Raw genomic sequence first — 16,268 nt, 5'->3', positions numbered from 1 at the left:
GTCTTACTAATCCGTTTAAGACAATTTCTTTTCGAGCCCAACTAGTCCAAAAGTTGTAAAACTTACTAGAAATAGACCTTGTAAAAATCTTAAGCTAAGCGCAAGTTTAATTACCTACAACTAATACGGTTCGATCAAGATACTAAATGTATAAAAAATAGAGAGAAAAAAGTATCACTCGATCAATGTCTATTAACTGGCTGCTTTTTTCTTGTTCTTTATTATAACAATAGAAACTATAGTGTAGATATGGTTATAGGTTTGTAGATAAAGAGTTTTATGCAAAAAAAGTGATGGGGGCTTCAGTAATCTAATAGTTGGCATGACAACGCCACATACACATAACACATGCAAATCTCAAACATCTGAGTTGAGCCCATCATTTCATACACAATCTCATGTTTTTTCCTCATCCAAGAAAAGTCCCTTTTTCTAATAATTTCTTTTTCCCCAATTGTTAGTTTCTTTATAATTCATTTGCCAGCTAAAAAGTTGCACAAGCTAAAACATGATCCATCATTTCCTCTCTTCTTTTTCTTCTTCTTTTTTTTTCTTTCTCTTTTTTCGGTGTAAAAAATAATTCATAGATAGTAGTAATAGGGGGATATACTACCCCAATCATACTTCACTATCTTTTTATGGAATAACAAAAAAAGTTAAAAATTAGTACAAAACATAACAAAGTTCGAGTAAGAAAACGTAACAAAGTTTCGAAACGCATTTGGGATTACATATCTAAGTTTTCTCAATGTAGTATCTGGATTTTACAAAGACTCAGCTTATATAAGGACCTGGTGCATGACTTTCAACTGTTTTTTCACTCTCTTTTTGCCAATTGTAATAATTGTCGGTCGAAAGTATAACCGGCATATAAATTAAAGACCTTCTTTTTACCTAATAATATCAATTTGATGTGTGGCACAAAAAAATAAAAATATGTCTATTCATACGCACAAAAAATATCATTTATACGATGTGATGAAAAAAAAAGAGTTTTGGTTTTGAACTTCCAAGTTAGTTTGTAGTATGATACAGAAAGATATGATTTTGCCCAAATTGACATAGTTATATGTTGTTTAGAAACTCGAAGAAATAAAGATGGGATGTATTTGTATTTTACCATTTCCCGAATGTAAAACCTAGAAAGCATGACGTATAATAACCCAACATGGCGACATACTTGTCAATTAATTTCGAATATAAATTGAAATACCTTATTAGATAGCGAAAACAAGAAGAGGTTCGCATTTGTTTGCATTTTTGTTGACTTGATCAATGGAATCTTCATATTTTCTTTTACTTTTGATAAATCGTTGTATCATATATGTATAATAAAAATATTCCACTAAACAAAGTCCGATAGTTAGCTGATTAGATTTGACAAAGTCTACACCTAATAATATCCTCTTATCTTAATTACAAATCTGAAATCTGATAGATTTTGAAACTATCTTCACCAAATCTTTTGCAGAAACTTTCAAATCGCTCATAACTAGCATGGTTTTTTTTTTTTTTTTAAACCAATGCCAATTTTAATTTGTATGAGACGTTTGACAACCTACAATCACGTATGGTAAGAAACCAATTGTTACTCTGTTTTATTTAAGAATCTGAAAAGAAAAAAAAAATTGTAGATTTATCTAGAACGGGTAATATAGGTAACGTTATAAACTTATAAACCAAAATAAACATTGCTGACACCAACTCAAATGAAACCAACGTCACACTTTTTGACAATGTCACCGTATCCACTTCTATCTATCTATGCTACTCAACAACTTCATCAAACTCTCTCCCCTTCCACGTACCTATTACATCTCAGCCCTTCCTTTCACCACCTCAACAAAATCTACGGCCATATTATTTCCTATTACTTTATGTTTTATTTACTTACTCTTATTACACCATAGAGTACAAATCTTGTTCCGCCACATACATACTTTAAACCGCTAAATCATATACTTCTATGTAATTTTTTTTATAAATAACGAATTTTTTTATATCATTTCTGATCAAATTGAAATTTCTACGAAAAGGTCGAACCTTTCTTCTATGCAAACTCACCGGTTCGCCGGAAAAAAAAAAACACTGCGGCGTTACCGGAGTTAGCATTAACGAAGCTTCTTCAAAACTGCTCTTCTTCGTTCTGAGTTTTCTAAAACTCAGACATGGGTAATTGTATCGCCTGCGTCAAGTTTGACCCAGAAGACTCAAAACAAAACCAGAGGAAGAAGAAGACTCCACGGGAACGGAAACGTAACTTGTACGACGATCCCGATGGTTTAAGATCTCACGCTCCGTTACGTGTGATCCCTATGAGCCATCAATCTCAGATCAGCGACAAGTATATCCTAGGAAGAGAGCTCGGTCGCGGCGAGTTCGGAATCACATATCTCTGTACAGACCGAGAGACTCGTGAAGCTTTAGCCTGCAAATCTATCTCCAAGAGAAAGCTCCGTACCGCCATCGACGTGGAAGACGTCCGCCGCGAGGTAACGATCATGTCGACTATTCCGGAACACCCGAACGTTGTGAAACTCAAGGCGACTTATGAGGACAACGAGAACGTTCATCTTGTGATGGAGCTTTGTGAAGGAGGCGAGCTTTTTGATCGGATCGTTGCGAGGGGACATTATACAGAGCGTGCCGCGGCTACAGTTGCGAGGACGATCGCTGAGGTTGTGAGGATGTGTCATATCAATGGTGTTATGCATAGAGATTTGAAGCCTGAGAATTTCTTGTTTGCTAACAAGAAGGAGAACTCTGCTCTTAAAGCAATTGATTTTGGCTTATCTGTACTTTTCAAACCTGGTAATTTCCTTAAAAAGAGGACTTTTTTTGTGCTAAATTTAGAATCTTTGATCTCCATTGAGCTAAAAAGGTCTCACTGTTTTAGACTTTTGTTTGACAATTGTGTGTTTCTTTGAGTCTTTTTTATATAAAGATTGAAATTTTTGATGCATTTTTGCAGGAGAGAGGTTTACAGAGATTGTAGGAAGTCCTTATTATATGGCTCCAGAAGTGTTGAAGAGAAATTATGGACCAGAGGTTGATGTGTGGAGTGCTGGAGTTATCCTCTATATTTTGCTCTGTGGTGTTCCTCCGTTTTGGGCAGGTAAAAAAGCAGCTTTGATGATTCATAATAGAAGTTGTTTGTATATGCAGATTTAAGCTGAGTGGTTCAAGGTTTTTTTATTGCAGAGACTGAACAAGGTGTGGCTCTTGCAATCTTGAGGGGAGTTCTTGATTTTAAGAGAGATCCTTGGTCACAGATATCAGAGAGTGCAAAGAGCCTTGTGAAGCAGATGTTGGAACCTGATCCCACTAAGCGTTTGACTGCTCAGCAAGTTCTTGGTAATGAAATGATCTTCTGACACTAGTGCTTAATTCATCTTCTTTGCTACTTGTTTCTTGTTTTGGGTTTGCACTTGAGAAAATTCCGCTGAAGTGAAGACGGTTACTGTGTCTTTCCTTTGCAGATCACCCTTGGATACAAAATGCTAAGAAAGCTCCAAATGTCCCTTTAGGGGATATTGTTAGGTCAAGGCTGAAGCAGTTCTCTATGATGAATAGATTGAAAAAGAAAGCTCTGCGCGTAAGTGTTGCCTCTCAGTATTTTTCAGATGAGTATATACTTTTGTTTCGAGCTTTGATTGGTTTCACTTACTTACTCTCTTTTGATGCTAACCAGGTAATCGCCGAGCACTTGTCTATCCAAGAAGTTGAAGTGATCAGAAACATGTTTACGCTGATGGATGATGACAACGATGGTAAAATATCATACCTAGAACTCAGAGCTGGACTCAAGAAAGTTGGTTCACAACTGGGTGAAGCAGAGATCAAACTGTTGATGGAAGTGGTAAACTTTTACTTGACCAAAAGATTAGAAAAAGCTCGTCCTCTCAGGTACTAACATTTATGAATATTTGATGTAGGCCGATGTTAACGGAAATGGATGCCTGGACTATGGAGAGTTTGTAGCAGTGATAATTCACTTGCAGAAGATGGAGAATGATGAACATTTCAGACAAGCTTTTATGTTCTTTGACAAAGATGGAAGTGGATACATCGAATCAGAAGAGCTACGGGAAGCTTTAACCGACGAGTTAGGTGAACCAGACAACAGCGTTATAATCGATATCATGCGTGAAGTCGACACTGACAAGGTTTTTCTAAAACTCTATACATAAATCTCCTTCTCCCTAAAAAGACTCTTCTTATAGAAAGATTATCATAATATTACTAATAATGTTTGGTTTTGCAGGATGGACGAATAAACTACGATGAGTTTGTGGTGATGATGAAAGCTGGAACTGATTGGAGAAAGGCATCAAGACAGTACTCAAGAGAGAGGTTTAAAAGCTTAAGCTTAAACTTGATGAAAGATGGTTCAATGCATCTACACGACGCACTCACTGGACAATCTATTGCAGTTTGATCTTTACACTTGTTTTATCAACAAAACAGAAGCAATCTGATGGCTGCTTCTTTACACGTTCAAGAAGGGTTTTTATCTCGGCTTTTTTGATTTCAGATGTGATTTTGGCTTACTTCACTTTGCTTCTAGAGATTCTTTTTATTAATGGTTTTGGCCTTTTGTAATTTGTGGGTGTAGTTAGGCTTTTTTCAGTTGGGAATGAATGTATTTGTATGTAATATTGTTTGTTTAATTAATTGTTATAAAGCTTTCATTCTGACTTAGTTTTTGTTTATATTTCTCTCTGAGCATTACAGTTATGATTTAAGCAACTGACAAAACCAACTGGACAAAAGTTTTTAATATGTTTGGTTTTACAAAGAAAGAATCAGTCAGCTTCTTGAAGTCCATCCAAAACAACAGATCCAACCAACAAAACAACGCCTGTAAGGGCAAGAGCACCAGCCAAAACCGACTGAGCAACCACCAGAGTAGTTGAGTCATCCGGAATCAGCACAATGGCTACAATTGCAGCCGTCAGAGCCGGTAATGAAGCCGAGGCTAAGACCGCAGGCGATGTTCCCGCTAAATTCTCGAGGAGACTGAGAAGACCAAGCTCCTCTGCTTTGGAGAAGACTTTAAGCTTCTCAAGAGATGACAATGTGAGTCCCAACTCCTCTGCTTTTGAGAGAAGGCCAGATTTCTCAACTTTGCTCAGAACTTTCCGCTTCTCCAGCTTCTTGAAAACGTCGACGTTCACTTGCTCACTCCCTTCGAAGAACAATCCAGCTCCGTACCATTGTTTCTTCCATTTGGCATCATACTTGTTCACCTTTTTTTTATTCAGTGATCACAGTTACACAAATTAAAAATGGATAATAATATAAAAAAAACTCTGTGACAATACTATACAGAGACTTTGAAGTATTTGTTTCATTAAGAAAATATCAAAATTAAAAATTAGACCAAATTTACAAAGATCCGTAGATCAATTTCCATGAAACTAGTAAAATGTTGTTTACTAAAAGCCAGAGAAGAAGTACTACTCTCTAAATCTATCTTGAGACGCAACAAAGATTCATACTTTATAAAGGTTTAATGAAAGGGAGAAAGGTCTCAGAGCTTAAAGAAAGGAGATGATGAACAGAGTGTAGTTACCTTTTTCTGGGGAGCCATAGAGACGACGGAGAAAGATGCTGCTGGTGATTTGCCGACGGTATTAGAGCGGCGAAAGCGGGGGAGAACGGGATTAGAGAGAAATCGTGTTTGCAAGTGAGCCGACGGAGACGATATCGGAGCGCCGACGACAGCCATTGGGAGGGAAGGAAGACCAAATCGAAGCGATGAAAAAAAGTTTCTTTGGAGAATTTTTTCGTGTGATGTTTTCGCTTTGGGCGTTCGCACATTACTATCTGCAAACTCTGGGAGACAGAGAAACTGCCACGTCAGATGATGTCTTTGTAATTTCAACCAATCATATTCCTCAGCGCTTTATCTCCGTTTCTTTCATTGTTTAGATCAAATCCTGACCGTGCGTTCTACTACTCCAGATCTTTTGAGACGCCCTACGTGTCATTGTAGCATTGGTCGGTAAATATTTTTTGTTTTTTGTCTTTTCTTCCTTGGCAAAAAACAAATTGAATTAATATTTCCCTTCATTATTTCCATTCGTACAAACTGTAGGCCCCCTTTCTTAACCCTATATAGCCTTCATTCAAAGGGATTTCGAAACCCTAGGCGATCTCGATCGAGTGGAGATTCAACACCTTACTCAGGTAAATTTCTCGAACACTAATAATATGATATGTGCCTACAATAATCTGAAATTTTGTATTTACGATGGAAACGACGTGTTTCGCTCTTTCACTCTCTCTCTCGGTCGGTGATTTAGCTAGCAATCATGCATGTCAAATCTATATCTCCCTCCGAATAAAGCTTATTCTGATGTTTTTTTTCTGTTCTTTCAGCGATTTGCTTGTACATACATCGTAAAAGTCTTGTACGATGAAGAAGGCTATATAAGAACCGGGAGGTTTTCGCTGAAACAGGCATCTTCTCGGACATCAGACGGTATCCGATACCCCTTGGCTTTGATGCTCGTCTGGTCCATCCTTGTATAAAACACGTGTTGGAGAAACATGGCTACCGCGGTCCTCTCACCATCTTCGCTGTTGGCGTACTAACAAACGTCCATGATGACATCCTTCGAGATCTCTGTACCTCTCGAATCCATCTTCGTTACGCTCCCTTCGGTTAGTATTTTTCTTTCTTTCTCACCCTCTTGCCATTACTAGAGCAGTGGATGGTGAAATGGAGAGTTTCATATTTTAGTTTCTTCTGAATCAGGTTGCTAAAGTATTTTGTACTATATGCATGAGTGGATTATGGGTAATCGACCCCCAAAAAACATTTTGGCCTTATGCGCTCCCAAAGCTTTCCCTACAGAGATAGCAGCTGATGTTGGATTCAATATTTTCAGTCAGGTTAGATATTCTTCTCGTCGTAAAAATCCCGTCAGCTGGATGAGCATCCTCAAAACAACATAAGAGTTAGGGGCCCCGGAGGAGTATACTGACGAGTCTGCCAGCTAGGCTTGCTCAATATGCAATCATCTTTCTCGTGGCCTAGGCATTGACAGTGGCCAAGGCTTTGACAGTTTCGCCAGCCATCTCTCTTCCAAAGAACATGAAAAAGGGGTAAATAAACATCTTTGCCAAACCAGACTCACTTGTTGTGTCAATTACTTTTTTTTTTTTGTCATTTACTATTTTTCCCTTTCTCACTTCTACTTTTGTTTGCTTAAATCTGACCCATGCAAGCAGAGGTTGGCTTACTCGCCTTTCCAGTCATCATCTAAATATGGAGACGTATCCAGGCAGGACGATAAGTACGATAAGTACCCTCCACAGGCCCAGCGATTGAGCAGTGCAACAAGTGCATTTGCACAGGGATAAAAAAAAACTAAGGCCCAATAAATTTAAGGCCTAGTGAAATAACATGAAACCTAAACCTAACTTGCTTCCTTTCTTCCTCTTTTGAGTCGATCTCACGCTGTTTCACCTGCTTCTCAGTTCTCAACAGTCCCAAAATATGTCGCTGCAGCTTTATTTTTCGTTTAATCAGGTGCTCTTAATTATCCGATGGGTAAGTTGTTTATTTTTCTCTTAATAGCCGTTACAAATTTCCAATTTGGGTCTTTATAAATCAGTTATTTTATCGAGTTATTTATGAGTTTTCCACTGATTTTTCGTTATCCTAAAAATTTCCTGCATCAATTGCTTTATCCTTCTTCTCCAATCAATTCTCTGTTCTCATATCTCAAAATTCCTCAACCCCAGCAAGCAACCGTGGGATTTCTAAAAGCTCTAAGCGGACTCCAAGTCTCCAAGCTCCAATTATATATTCCTTGCTTTACTTGAAGTGGCAGAAAGTGATAATGACCCAATGATTCAAAGTGAATCTAAATCTTTAGCAATGAATGCGCTTAGTAGTTTTGAATTTTTGTTATCAACTATTATTTGGTTTGACATATTGCATGTGGTGAATCTTGTTAGTAAAAAGTTACAATCAAAATCAAAAGATATGCAAATTGATGTTGCAATGAAAGAGGTAAGTGGATTAATTTCTTATTTTAAAAAAATATAGAGAAAGTGGATTTGTTGGTGCTATGACAAAAGCTAAGGAAATTGCTAATGAAGTTGGTATTGAATCTATATCTAATCAAAGAAGAGTTATCCGTAGAAAAAGACAATATGATGAATTTATTGGTGATGAGACAATATTATCTTTTGTTAAAAAAAAAAAAAAAAAAAAAGAGACAATATTATCTGTAGAAGAAACATATATAATTCAGTATTTTTTTGTACATCATAGATCATGCTACTAGTTCATTTGATAAGAGGTTTGAGCAATATCAGTCGTATGAAAATATATTTGGTTTTTCGTTTGATTCTACTAGATTGAAATTGTGTGATGATGTGAATCTGAAGTCTCGTTGTAGTTTTTTAGGAAATAGTTTGAAAAGTGGTGATTTACTAGACATTAATGGAGATGAACTTTTTCTTGAGCTAAAATTTGTTAAGGAGCTTTTGCCAAATGAAAATATGGGAGCAAATGATGTATTGAATTATATTATACCATTTGATAGTTTTCCATATGCTACAATTGCATATAGGATTTTACTAATAGTTCCAGTTACTGTTGCTTATGCAGAAAGGAGTTTCTCTAAACTCAAGCTATTGAAGTCATATTTGAGGACATCCATGTTGCAAGAGAGATTGAACGGACTAGCTTTGATTGCAGTCTAGAATGATTTTTTGGATGAACTAGATGTAGAAAGTTTAATTGATGAGTTTGTTTTGGATCATATAAACAGGATGTCATTATTCACTTAATGTATTTTGCTTCCTTTTTTGTTTTTTTTTTGACATAATTTACTTTTTTTATCCGATTATTTAGTAAAAAATAGGGTTTTTTTTTTGTGATTGCACCGGGTCACTCTGTTGATTGAGTCGGCGCTGCTCCCACCATTGTCAGGAAGCAAGGCAAGTTTTAATATCTGTTTGACGCCCAGATTTCTTAATTTTAACTTTTGTTTGCCTAAAAATTGACCCCTCCTAATCTGCTTCAAAACCTTTTTGAAGATGGCTATTCAGGATGAGACTGCTACTACACCTGGGAGTTCAGGTTCTGATTCGTTTATCCAAAGCATTTAAAAATCCAAATTTTTTCATCCAAATACTCCATCCATTTCATAAGATTTTTTCATCCAAACACTCCATCCATCCAAATTTTTTCATCCAAATATTTGTTTATGCGTTGCTTTTAGTTAAAAGATACTATATTAAAAAAATCCAAATATCTAAGAATTACAAGTATTTTTTGCCTAAATATACTTAAAAATAGTCATATCTACCAAAGTTTCGTTAGAAACTTTAGAATACAAACAGTACGTCTAATTATAGGGAAGTCAAATATAATACACTTGCCTACAAAAGTAAGGGTAACATCACTCAGATTTTGCTTATGTTTGCATAGCATAGCGAAAGATGGAACGGCTAAATCAATTTTCTTTTTCCTCTCAAAGCGGTTTACGGAGTGGAAATTCAACCTGCTCGAGATAAAAGAAGAACTTATAGAAAGAGGCAGAGTGCCATATAGAAGCTTGTTTTACTATCCTGTAAATTTTGGAGTTTAGGGATATATAATACTTATAAGTGTGGGGTGGTTCATTGAACAGGTCGATAAAGTACAGCTGGGCGACTTCCTTGTGCATTTAGCCTTTTTAAATGTATTGGCAAATGTTAACCCGTGCAAGTTGCTGTTAATAAGGATCATATCAGCCGTCCTTACAATCCCACAAGTGATATAAGAACAATTGATGTCAGATGGATGCAAGTAAGAGGAAATGAATGAAAACCAAACCTGTGGTTTTTGTTCTTTGGATGAAATCAATGGGGTTCCGATACGATACATCTGTCTGAGTGGTGTTGTATGCTTCCTATGACAGAATCAGTTTCCTATGATTTCTAAAGGCCTTAAATAAAACCAAAGAGATCCAGGAAATGGCAGAGTCAGTTTCCTATGATTTTCTAAAGGCCTTAAATAAAACCAAAGCAAGTCATGGATAGTTCTGAATCTGATTACTAAAAGTTAGATATACATTGAGACAAACATGACTAACCAAATGAACAAAGATTATGTAATTACACTAACCTCCAAAAGTGTTAGCACATATTACAACTGCAAAAGGTCCGTAAAACAGAGATGCAACATTTAATATGGAGGCATGCATAGTATTTGATAAACGTACTTGAACCATGAGAGCAGGACATAGATAACACTTTTCGTAAAGTATCAATAACACTAAAGAATGAATTGTATGTATGCACACAAAAATCTGCATGTTCAACTCACTTGTTCAAATCATCCTGAATATAAAATTCACTATTAATTTAGCTAATCAGCCTCCTGAAAGTGACCATCCTATAATAAAAATGGCGTAATCAATGGAAGATTGCAGACAAAACCCAATTAATCAACATTCTCTAATATGCTGCTATGCAACAGTTCAACATAAGACTGATCTGCAAAGCCAACCAAACCTAACTTAGAGAATTGTAAGAGTCTAGAGAGCCGGAAATAACAGTTCACATTTCTCTAAGAAAACAAAGAAACATAGACAGAACAATCGGGTCTCTGGTTGAGTACCTTTATGGTGGTGCAAAAACATCTAGCCAGCATACCAATTTCAGCCGGCTCGAAGTGCTATTCAAATAAACCAAGAGAAATCAGATCATCTCAGAAACTGGAGATGATCAACTAAAAACAAATACAAACCTGCCTAGGATGATGAGCAAGCAATCGATGTCTGTTTGCAGGTTATTAGACGTCTTAAACCGATAGGATTAATCCATTTGGGTAATATGAGTGGTGTTCAATGCCCATAAGTCGGTACAACACCTAATTAAATTGTTTAATTATCACAAAAATTGATTACTGTCCCGCCACCGTAAAAAGAAGAAAAGGAAATAGACCAAAACAAATTGTATAAAATAATAATACTAGTACAAAAGGAAACTAGGATATAGGAATAGAAAAATAGGAAAAGGAAATAGCTATAACGGTTAAAATAGACAAATGGAAATAGCTAAGATCAAAATCAGAGTCATCAGACATTCAGACAATATAGTTAACGAATTGGATTGTCAAAATTAGACCAATTTTTTAAAAGATACTAATTGTTAGTTTAGTTGAGGAATTAATAAATCATTCCACATTACAGAGATAATTATAGAGAGATCAGAGATACCAAAAGCAAAATAACTGGTCAAACTGTCAGTATGACTTCTTCTTTTTAGACCTTTTAAAATCTGAAATCTCTCTTGCTTGCTTCAAAATATTACAGTCAGGTCAGGAAGTCTCAGTTCTCAAAGACATACCATCTGATTCATCTGATTATAATAAATTCCGATAGATTCCGAATAATAAAATAACGAATCATTAACAATGTGATAAAATTCTTTAACCCCATAATGAATCTTTATTCTATTCTCCTCCTCAGCTCCATAAGAAACAGTTGGGATACTCAAAAAACATCTAACTTTTTTAGTAGTAAGTTTACTCTCTTCACTTCTTTCTCCTTTAGATGAGCCGATCTGACAAGCTTGGCAACCGCCGGAAAAAATTGAGACTCGCCGTTGGCATTGTGTCTCTGAACATCGGATGCCGAAGATAATAAAAACCTAGAGCCACTGCCACCATTTTCGCTGGGACCGCATACAGAACTATAGTGATCACCAAACAGATTGCTATGAAGAGCTTAGTTGCTCTCGGATCTCTCCAGCTAACCAACGCTTGAATCCGTTCCCCTTGCGCTGCAAAATCGCCTAGAATGGTCTGAACCCTTACTGCTAAGATCCTTAACCGGTCATACCTAGCTCGGATTACTTCTGGTCGCCTTGAGCTTGGTATGGTATCGAATTCTTCATCTAGCTCATCCGGATCAACTGTTTCGGCTTGTGATAAGCGTATATCCATACCAGCCGGTATTTTGGGTCTAAACCGGTAATACCAAACTCCAATCATCACCACGTACAAGAATGCAGTCGGGACTACTAAATCAGGATACCAAACAAGAACCAGATATAGAATATGGACTAGCACCGTTGTCACAGGATTCCTCCACCGCCGGATATTATCCAACCATTTAGCTAAACCCACTGCCCAAGCTAAAACACCAACAATTCTATACCAATTTGCTTTGCTCTTTCTCATGCTCCACGCATGCGAATCTGCATCTAACATATATCTAACCACCTCAGGTCCCAATGGCGGTTCTGCTCTAGCCAACCAAGCAGCTACCATTTTTGTGGCGGCTCCTCTTAGTGCATCCTGTTGTGCAACACCTAGAGGCCTTATGTAGTGCATCCGAGGCAAAAGCGGCTGTCCATAAGCTGCGCAAACATCAGGCAGCAGCGACGGGCATGCGAACCGGACTGCCACTTCGATTTCACCCATTTTCTTCAGCCCGCTAGGTAACAAGACCAACAAAGGATATGAATTGGTGTACACTTTGTTGCTCTCCAACGTCGAGACCCTGATCCGTATCTTCCCAATCCGTGTGTCGGGTCTATCATCAGAGGCGTCGGAGAACATTCTCCAGTTGTCGAATACTCCAACTGTTAGCACGGTGCAAGGATCATAAACCTGCCACGTGTACTGCTCATGCCATCTCGGGTCGAAACTGTCTGTTATGGTTCGAGTCCTAACCCATTTCTTGCCATACTTAGCTACACAATAAGCATCAGTGGAACCTTTCCCTCCATTTTTAGCCTTCATTGGCAACAACCCACGAGCTCCAAGAATCCCCAACTCAAGTATTCCAATAGGCGGTTTCCAGAGCTGCTTAGCTGTGGGACGGAAATCGCTGCACACATGCGCTGCCTCTTCAAGCACGTGATACCCACCTTCAAGACAAAGTCTTAGGCTAATCCTTCCACAATAAGGTCCACCTCCTGGCCCTCCTCCACCTCCACCTTCTACTTCCAAAGTGTGCCATTTCGACGGCACAAAACGCTCATCAATCCGCTGCTCGATGGAGCTCACTGGGATCATGGCGTGTCCTAAAAGCGTTGCTTCTTTGCTCGTCCTGTCTTCCACCATCAGAACCAAACAATCTTCCAACGGCTCTCCGGCTACGAAGATCATATCCTCATGCCAATGAAACGAACCACTATGATTATTCATTGAGCCTCGTCTTGTACGCGCAGACTGAAACCCTAATTGAGCTTTCACACGGACCTCAGGCGCAGTCAATGGCGGAAGGTTGGGAGCAATATGTAAATCCTGCGCTTCAAGAACAGTCACTCTCAAGTACCAAAGCTTCGGGGATTGATACACCTTAGACCTCGTATGAGCTACATGCGGAGCGTCGGAGCTCCACGCCTCCGGAAAAGCTTCATCTACCTGAGTACCAATCCAAACAGAGAGCTGAATATCACCGGAAACTCTCCCTGAATTCTGATCCGCAGCGGAGCCTTCAAGCCGATACCACTGAGGAGCAAGCGGACTATCCGGCGGGTCACGAACCGGAACTTCTGATAAATCGAAACAAACTCCTCCGAGAAAACTCTCCGACGAAGCATCCCAAGCAGAGATCTCAAGAGTCGCACCACCGGTCACAGCAGAATCAGACCGGTTATGACCAAGAGCAAACACCTGATTCCACTCCGGAGAATCAGCCGATTCGCCGGGCCGGTTAACGGCCGGTTTAGACCTGACGAAATGGTTCGACGTCCGTACCTTGACATACGCGCTCTCGTTAGGCGGTAAGCCACGCGCCTTCACAATCCGGACGAAGAGATACTGCATTGGCTCAACGAGATTGTAAGGATGATGATGAGCCTTCTTCTCCATCGTCGCCTCTCCTCCTCCAGTTTTGCTATTGATAACCCTAGGCGAGTAATCCCCATTCGGCGGCCTCTTCGTAACCCTAATTCTATCGCCGCCGGGAGGTCTACCTACCTGCATCTTCCTCACTTCGGGAGGATAATAATGTACTTCCCCCGTAGATGGAGGTGGCGGCGGAGACGGCGGACGTTGAGGACGGTTATCGTTTGGACCTTGCATTACCTGTTGCGGTTGTGACTCTTCAACGATAACCATCGGAGGTTGCTGATGAGTCTCTGGATAGCTATGAGACTGAGCCGATTCGAAAACCCTACCTTCTTCAATCACAACTACATTAGGTTTCTCCGGTGGTAAATTCATCATCTGCTGCGGCGGAGGATGAAACTGTTGCTGTTGTTGTTGTTGATGATGTTGTTGTTCATCAGCATCTTGCTCCGGCGTAGGATGAAATTGTTGTTGTTGTTGAAATTGCTGGCCTCCGCCTCCAACGGACATATCGTCGTCGGCGGCTTCGTCGTAATAGTAGATTTTGAGTCCAATCTCGCCGCGAATCCAGCTGAATACACTCTTCTTCTCCAAGGGGAAATACACAAGACCTTCTTCACCTCTTCGCGAGAACTGACTCCCATAGATCTTAACCCTACCGAGAAAATGATTTTTCCGGCCACCACCGTTGCCGAATCTCTTGTCGTTGTAAACCTCGACATCGAGCTCGTCGTAATCCATGTTTTTGGGATCGGAGACGGCGAAATCGAGCATCTCGTTCCAGACAGGGTTGAGGTCACGGAACTTGGTGGAGGTTCGTTTCTTCTGAGCATCGAAATCGACAACGACGTAAGCGCTAGAGCTTCCTTGGCCATCTTTAGGGAGGATATTGCGAGCTTCAACAACCTCGACGACGAGCTTACGCTGGATCCTCGAGGGAGGAGGATCCGAGTGAAACGGCGTCGTGTTCATCGTAGTAGTCGTCTTCTCATATCTCGAGAATGTCTGAGTGAGAAGAAAGAGAAAGAGGGAGAGAGAGAGAGAGAGCGAGTGTTTTGGTTCTTTGTGTGACAGAGATTACGGTAATCGCGGAAGTGAGATAATAGAAAGTTTTTGTTTTTTTTTTATTCGATGTCTTGGGGCTTTATTTATTTGAATCTATTCCTTTTTAAAAAGCACTCTTTCATTTTATTTACAAGTTTTTAGTAGTACTAATTAAAATTTTAGTTTCCTTAATGACCAAAAACCTGTCACACTATATCAAATTAGAAATAAAGGATATTTTAAAAAAGGTATCAATTTATATCACGAACTTACTCGAGTAGTTTTAACTAAAATTAGTTTAAAACCTGTCGAAAATATATATATTTAGCTAAAACTGTTTATGTTTAGATACGAGTGAGTGTAGTAGATAATTAAAGAGACCTAAGCATTGTGATTACTAAAATATATAAAAGGAAGAGATGGGGTTGGTTAATTAAAATATGTAGTGTTGTTAAAACAAAATGTATAAACCTGAATTGAGGTGGAGGGCATAAAGGGGAAGGAATAATAAATGTGGGAGTTAGAGTGGAGATAATGGGGAAATCTAATTCCATTCTCTATCGTCAAGCTAGCCTTCGTTTTATTCTTCGCTTTTTACATGCTCTCCCCATTCTTTTATTTTATTTTATTTTGAACTACTACTATCTCATTTTACACTTGTGTTTGTTGTTTTTGACGTGTTTTGATTCTTCTTCATCTTATAAAAAGGATACTTTTTAATGTTCCTATAGACAGACCAATACATTAAAAGATTTGGCGAGTAAGGTTGTTGGATGAAATAGTTAGTTTAATAAAAGTAGTTTCTTAAACTAACTAAAGAAAATTATCGTGACGCTAACTATAAAGGAATATTAATATTTGGGTTACCATCTGCATAAACACAATTTCAATTTGATTCGGTTTGTGATGTCAGTTATTTGGGTTCAGTTTTAAAAGACCGATTCGGTGAAGTGAAATATTTTGGTCACCATTAAAAACCGTTCCTTTTTTCTTTCACTCAAAAATGGTTGGAATAGATTTTAAATTGATCGTGAATGTTAAAATTATTTTGGTTCTGCTCAATTTTGAGAATAAAAATCGGTTCACTGAGAATCAAACATAACCAAAATAATTTTAATATTTGGGATCAGTTCAAAACCTATAACCAAAGTCGAACCGAACAACAAAAACTGTTCGGTTATCTATCTTAGCCATTTTTTAATAAAATAATTTTAATTAAAATTTGAATGTATATAAAAAAAGAACGGTTGTTTTTTTGAAGTGTGGATTGTGTAAGGAAATGTCATCATCTTTCCATTTTTTTCTTTATATATTTTCCCTCATTTATTCGGCTGGGGGATAAGAGACCAGTTATCAGATTTTGAAAGCTGTAGAATCATAAATGTCAAAGACTTAGAACTTGTTTAAGATA

The 16,268-nt window shown here is 38.2% G+C and overlaps 3 protein-coding genes and 1 long non-coding RNA gene across 5 annotated transcripts; 2 read left to right on the top strand and 2 right to left on the bottom strand.

Moving 5' to 3' along the window:
- Positions 1–1,696: 1,696 nt before the first annotated feature.
- Positions 1,697–4,701, top strand: LOC104751342 (calcium-dependent protein kinase 30). 2 transcript variants are annotated; one of them, XM_087491388.1, is made up of 7 exons: positions 1,697–2,811; positions 2,972–3,115; positions 3,202–3,354; positions 3,480–3,595; positions 3,692–3,859; positions 3,936–4,166; positions 4,265–4,701. In XM_087491388.1, the coding sequence occupies exons 1-7, from the start codon at positions 2,169–2,171 to the stop codon at positions 4,436–4,438; spliced, it is 1,629 nt and encodes a 542-aa protein (XP_087347514.1). In that variant the 5' UTR covers positions 1,697–2,168; the 3' UTR covers positions 4,439–4,701. The 2 variants fall into 2 exon arrangements, with proteins under 2 accessions (XP_087347514.1, XP_087347513.1); XM_087491387.1 differs by having other exon boundaries at positions 1,923–2,811; positions 3,480–3,859.
- Positions 4,692–5,882, bottom strand: LOC104751343 (uncharacterized). The gene is made up of 2 exons (XM_010473264.3): positions 5,576–5,882; positions 4,692–5,249 (listed from the first exon to the last, which is right to left on the bottom strand). The coding sequence occupies exons 1-2, from the start codon at positions 5,729–5,731 to the stop codon at positions 4,806–4,808; spliced, it is 600 nt and encodes a 199-aa protein (XP_010471566.2). The 5' UTR covers positions 5,732–5,882; the 3' UTR covers positions 4,692–4,805.
- Positions 5,883–6,384: 502 nt separating this feature from the next.
- LOC147925863 (uncharacterized) lies at positions 6,385–7,639 on the top strand. The gene is made up of 3 exons (XR_015585376.1): positions 6,385–6,669; positions 6,764–7,113; positions 7,240–7,639. It is a non-coding gene; the product is annotated as an uncharacterized LOC147925863 (long non-coding RNA).
- Positions 7,640–11,343: 3,704 nt separating this feature from the next.
- Positions 11,344–14,953, bottom strand: LOC104751340 (protein QUIRKY). Its single transcript, XM_010473261.3, has one exon. It carries the CDS (start codon positions 14,783–14,785, stop codon positions 11,561–11,563), a length of 3,225 nt encoding a protein of 1,074 aa, XP_010471563.2. The 5' UTR covers positions 14,786–14,953; the 3' UTR covers positions 11,344–11,560.
- Positions 14,954–16,268: the final 1,315 nt, after the last annotated feature.

Source organism: Camelina sativa, chromosome 16 (assembly GCF_030686135.1).
Source record: "Camelina sativa cultivar CO46 ecotype springtype chromosome 16, ASM3068613v1".
In the NCBI taxonomy this organism is placed as follows: domain Eukaryota; kingdom Viridiplantae; phylum Streptophyta; class Magnoliopsida; order Brassicales; family Brassicaceae; genus Camelina; species Camelina sativa.
Note: the sequence above shows the minus strand (reverse complement) of the source record. Positions and strands in the feature narration are given on the sequence as shown.

Coding starts and splice junctions, on each gene's coding strand:
- LOC104751342 (XM_087491387.1), top strand. CDS start 2,169: ATGGGTAATTGTATCGCCTGCGTCAAGTTTGACCCAGAAGACTCAAAA. Junction 3,860..3,935: donor TCAAACTGTTGATGGAAGTG/GTAAACTTTTAC, acceptor TATTTGATGTAG/GCCGATGTTAACGGAAATGG. Junction 4,167..4,264: donor GTGAAGTCGACACTGACAAG/GTTTTTCTAAAA, acceptor TTGGTTTTGCAG/GATGGACGAATAAACTACGA.
- LOC104751343 (XM_010473264.3), bottom strand. CDS start 5,731: ATGGCTGTCGTCGGCGCTCCGATATCGTCTCCGTCGGCTCACTTGCAA. Junction 5,250..5,575: donor CTATGGCTCCCCAGAAAAAG/GTAACTACACTC, acceptor AATAAAAAAAAG/GTGAACAAGTATGATGCCAA.
- LOC104751340 (XM_010473261.3), bottom strand. CDS start 14,785: ATGAACACGACGCCGTTTCACTCGGATCCTCCTCCCTCGAGGATCCAG.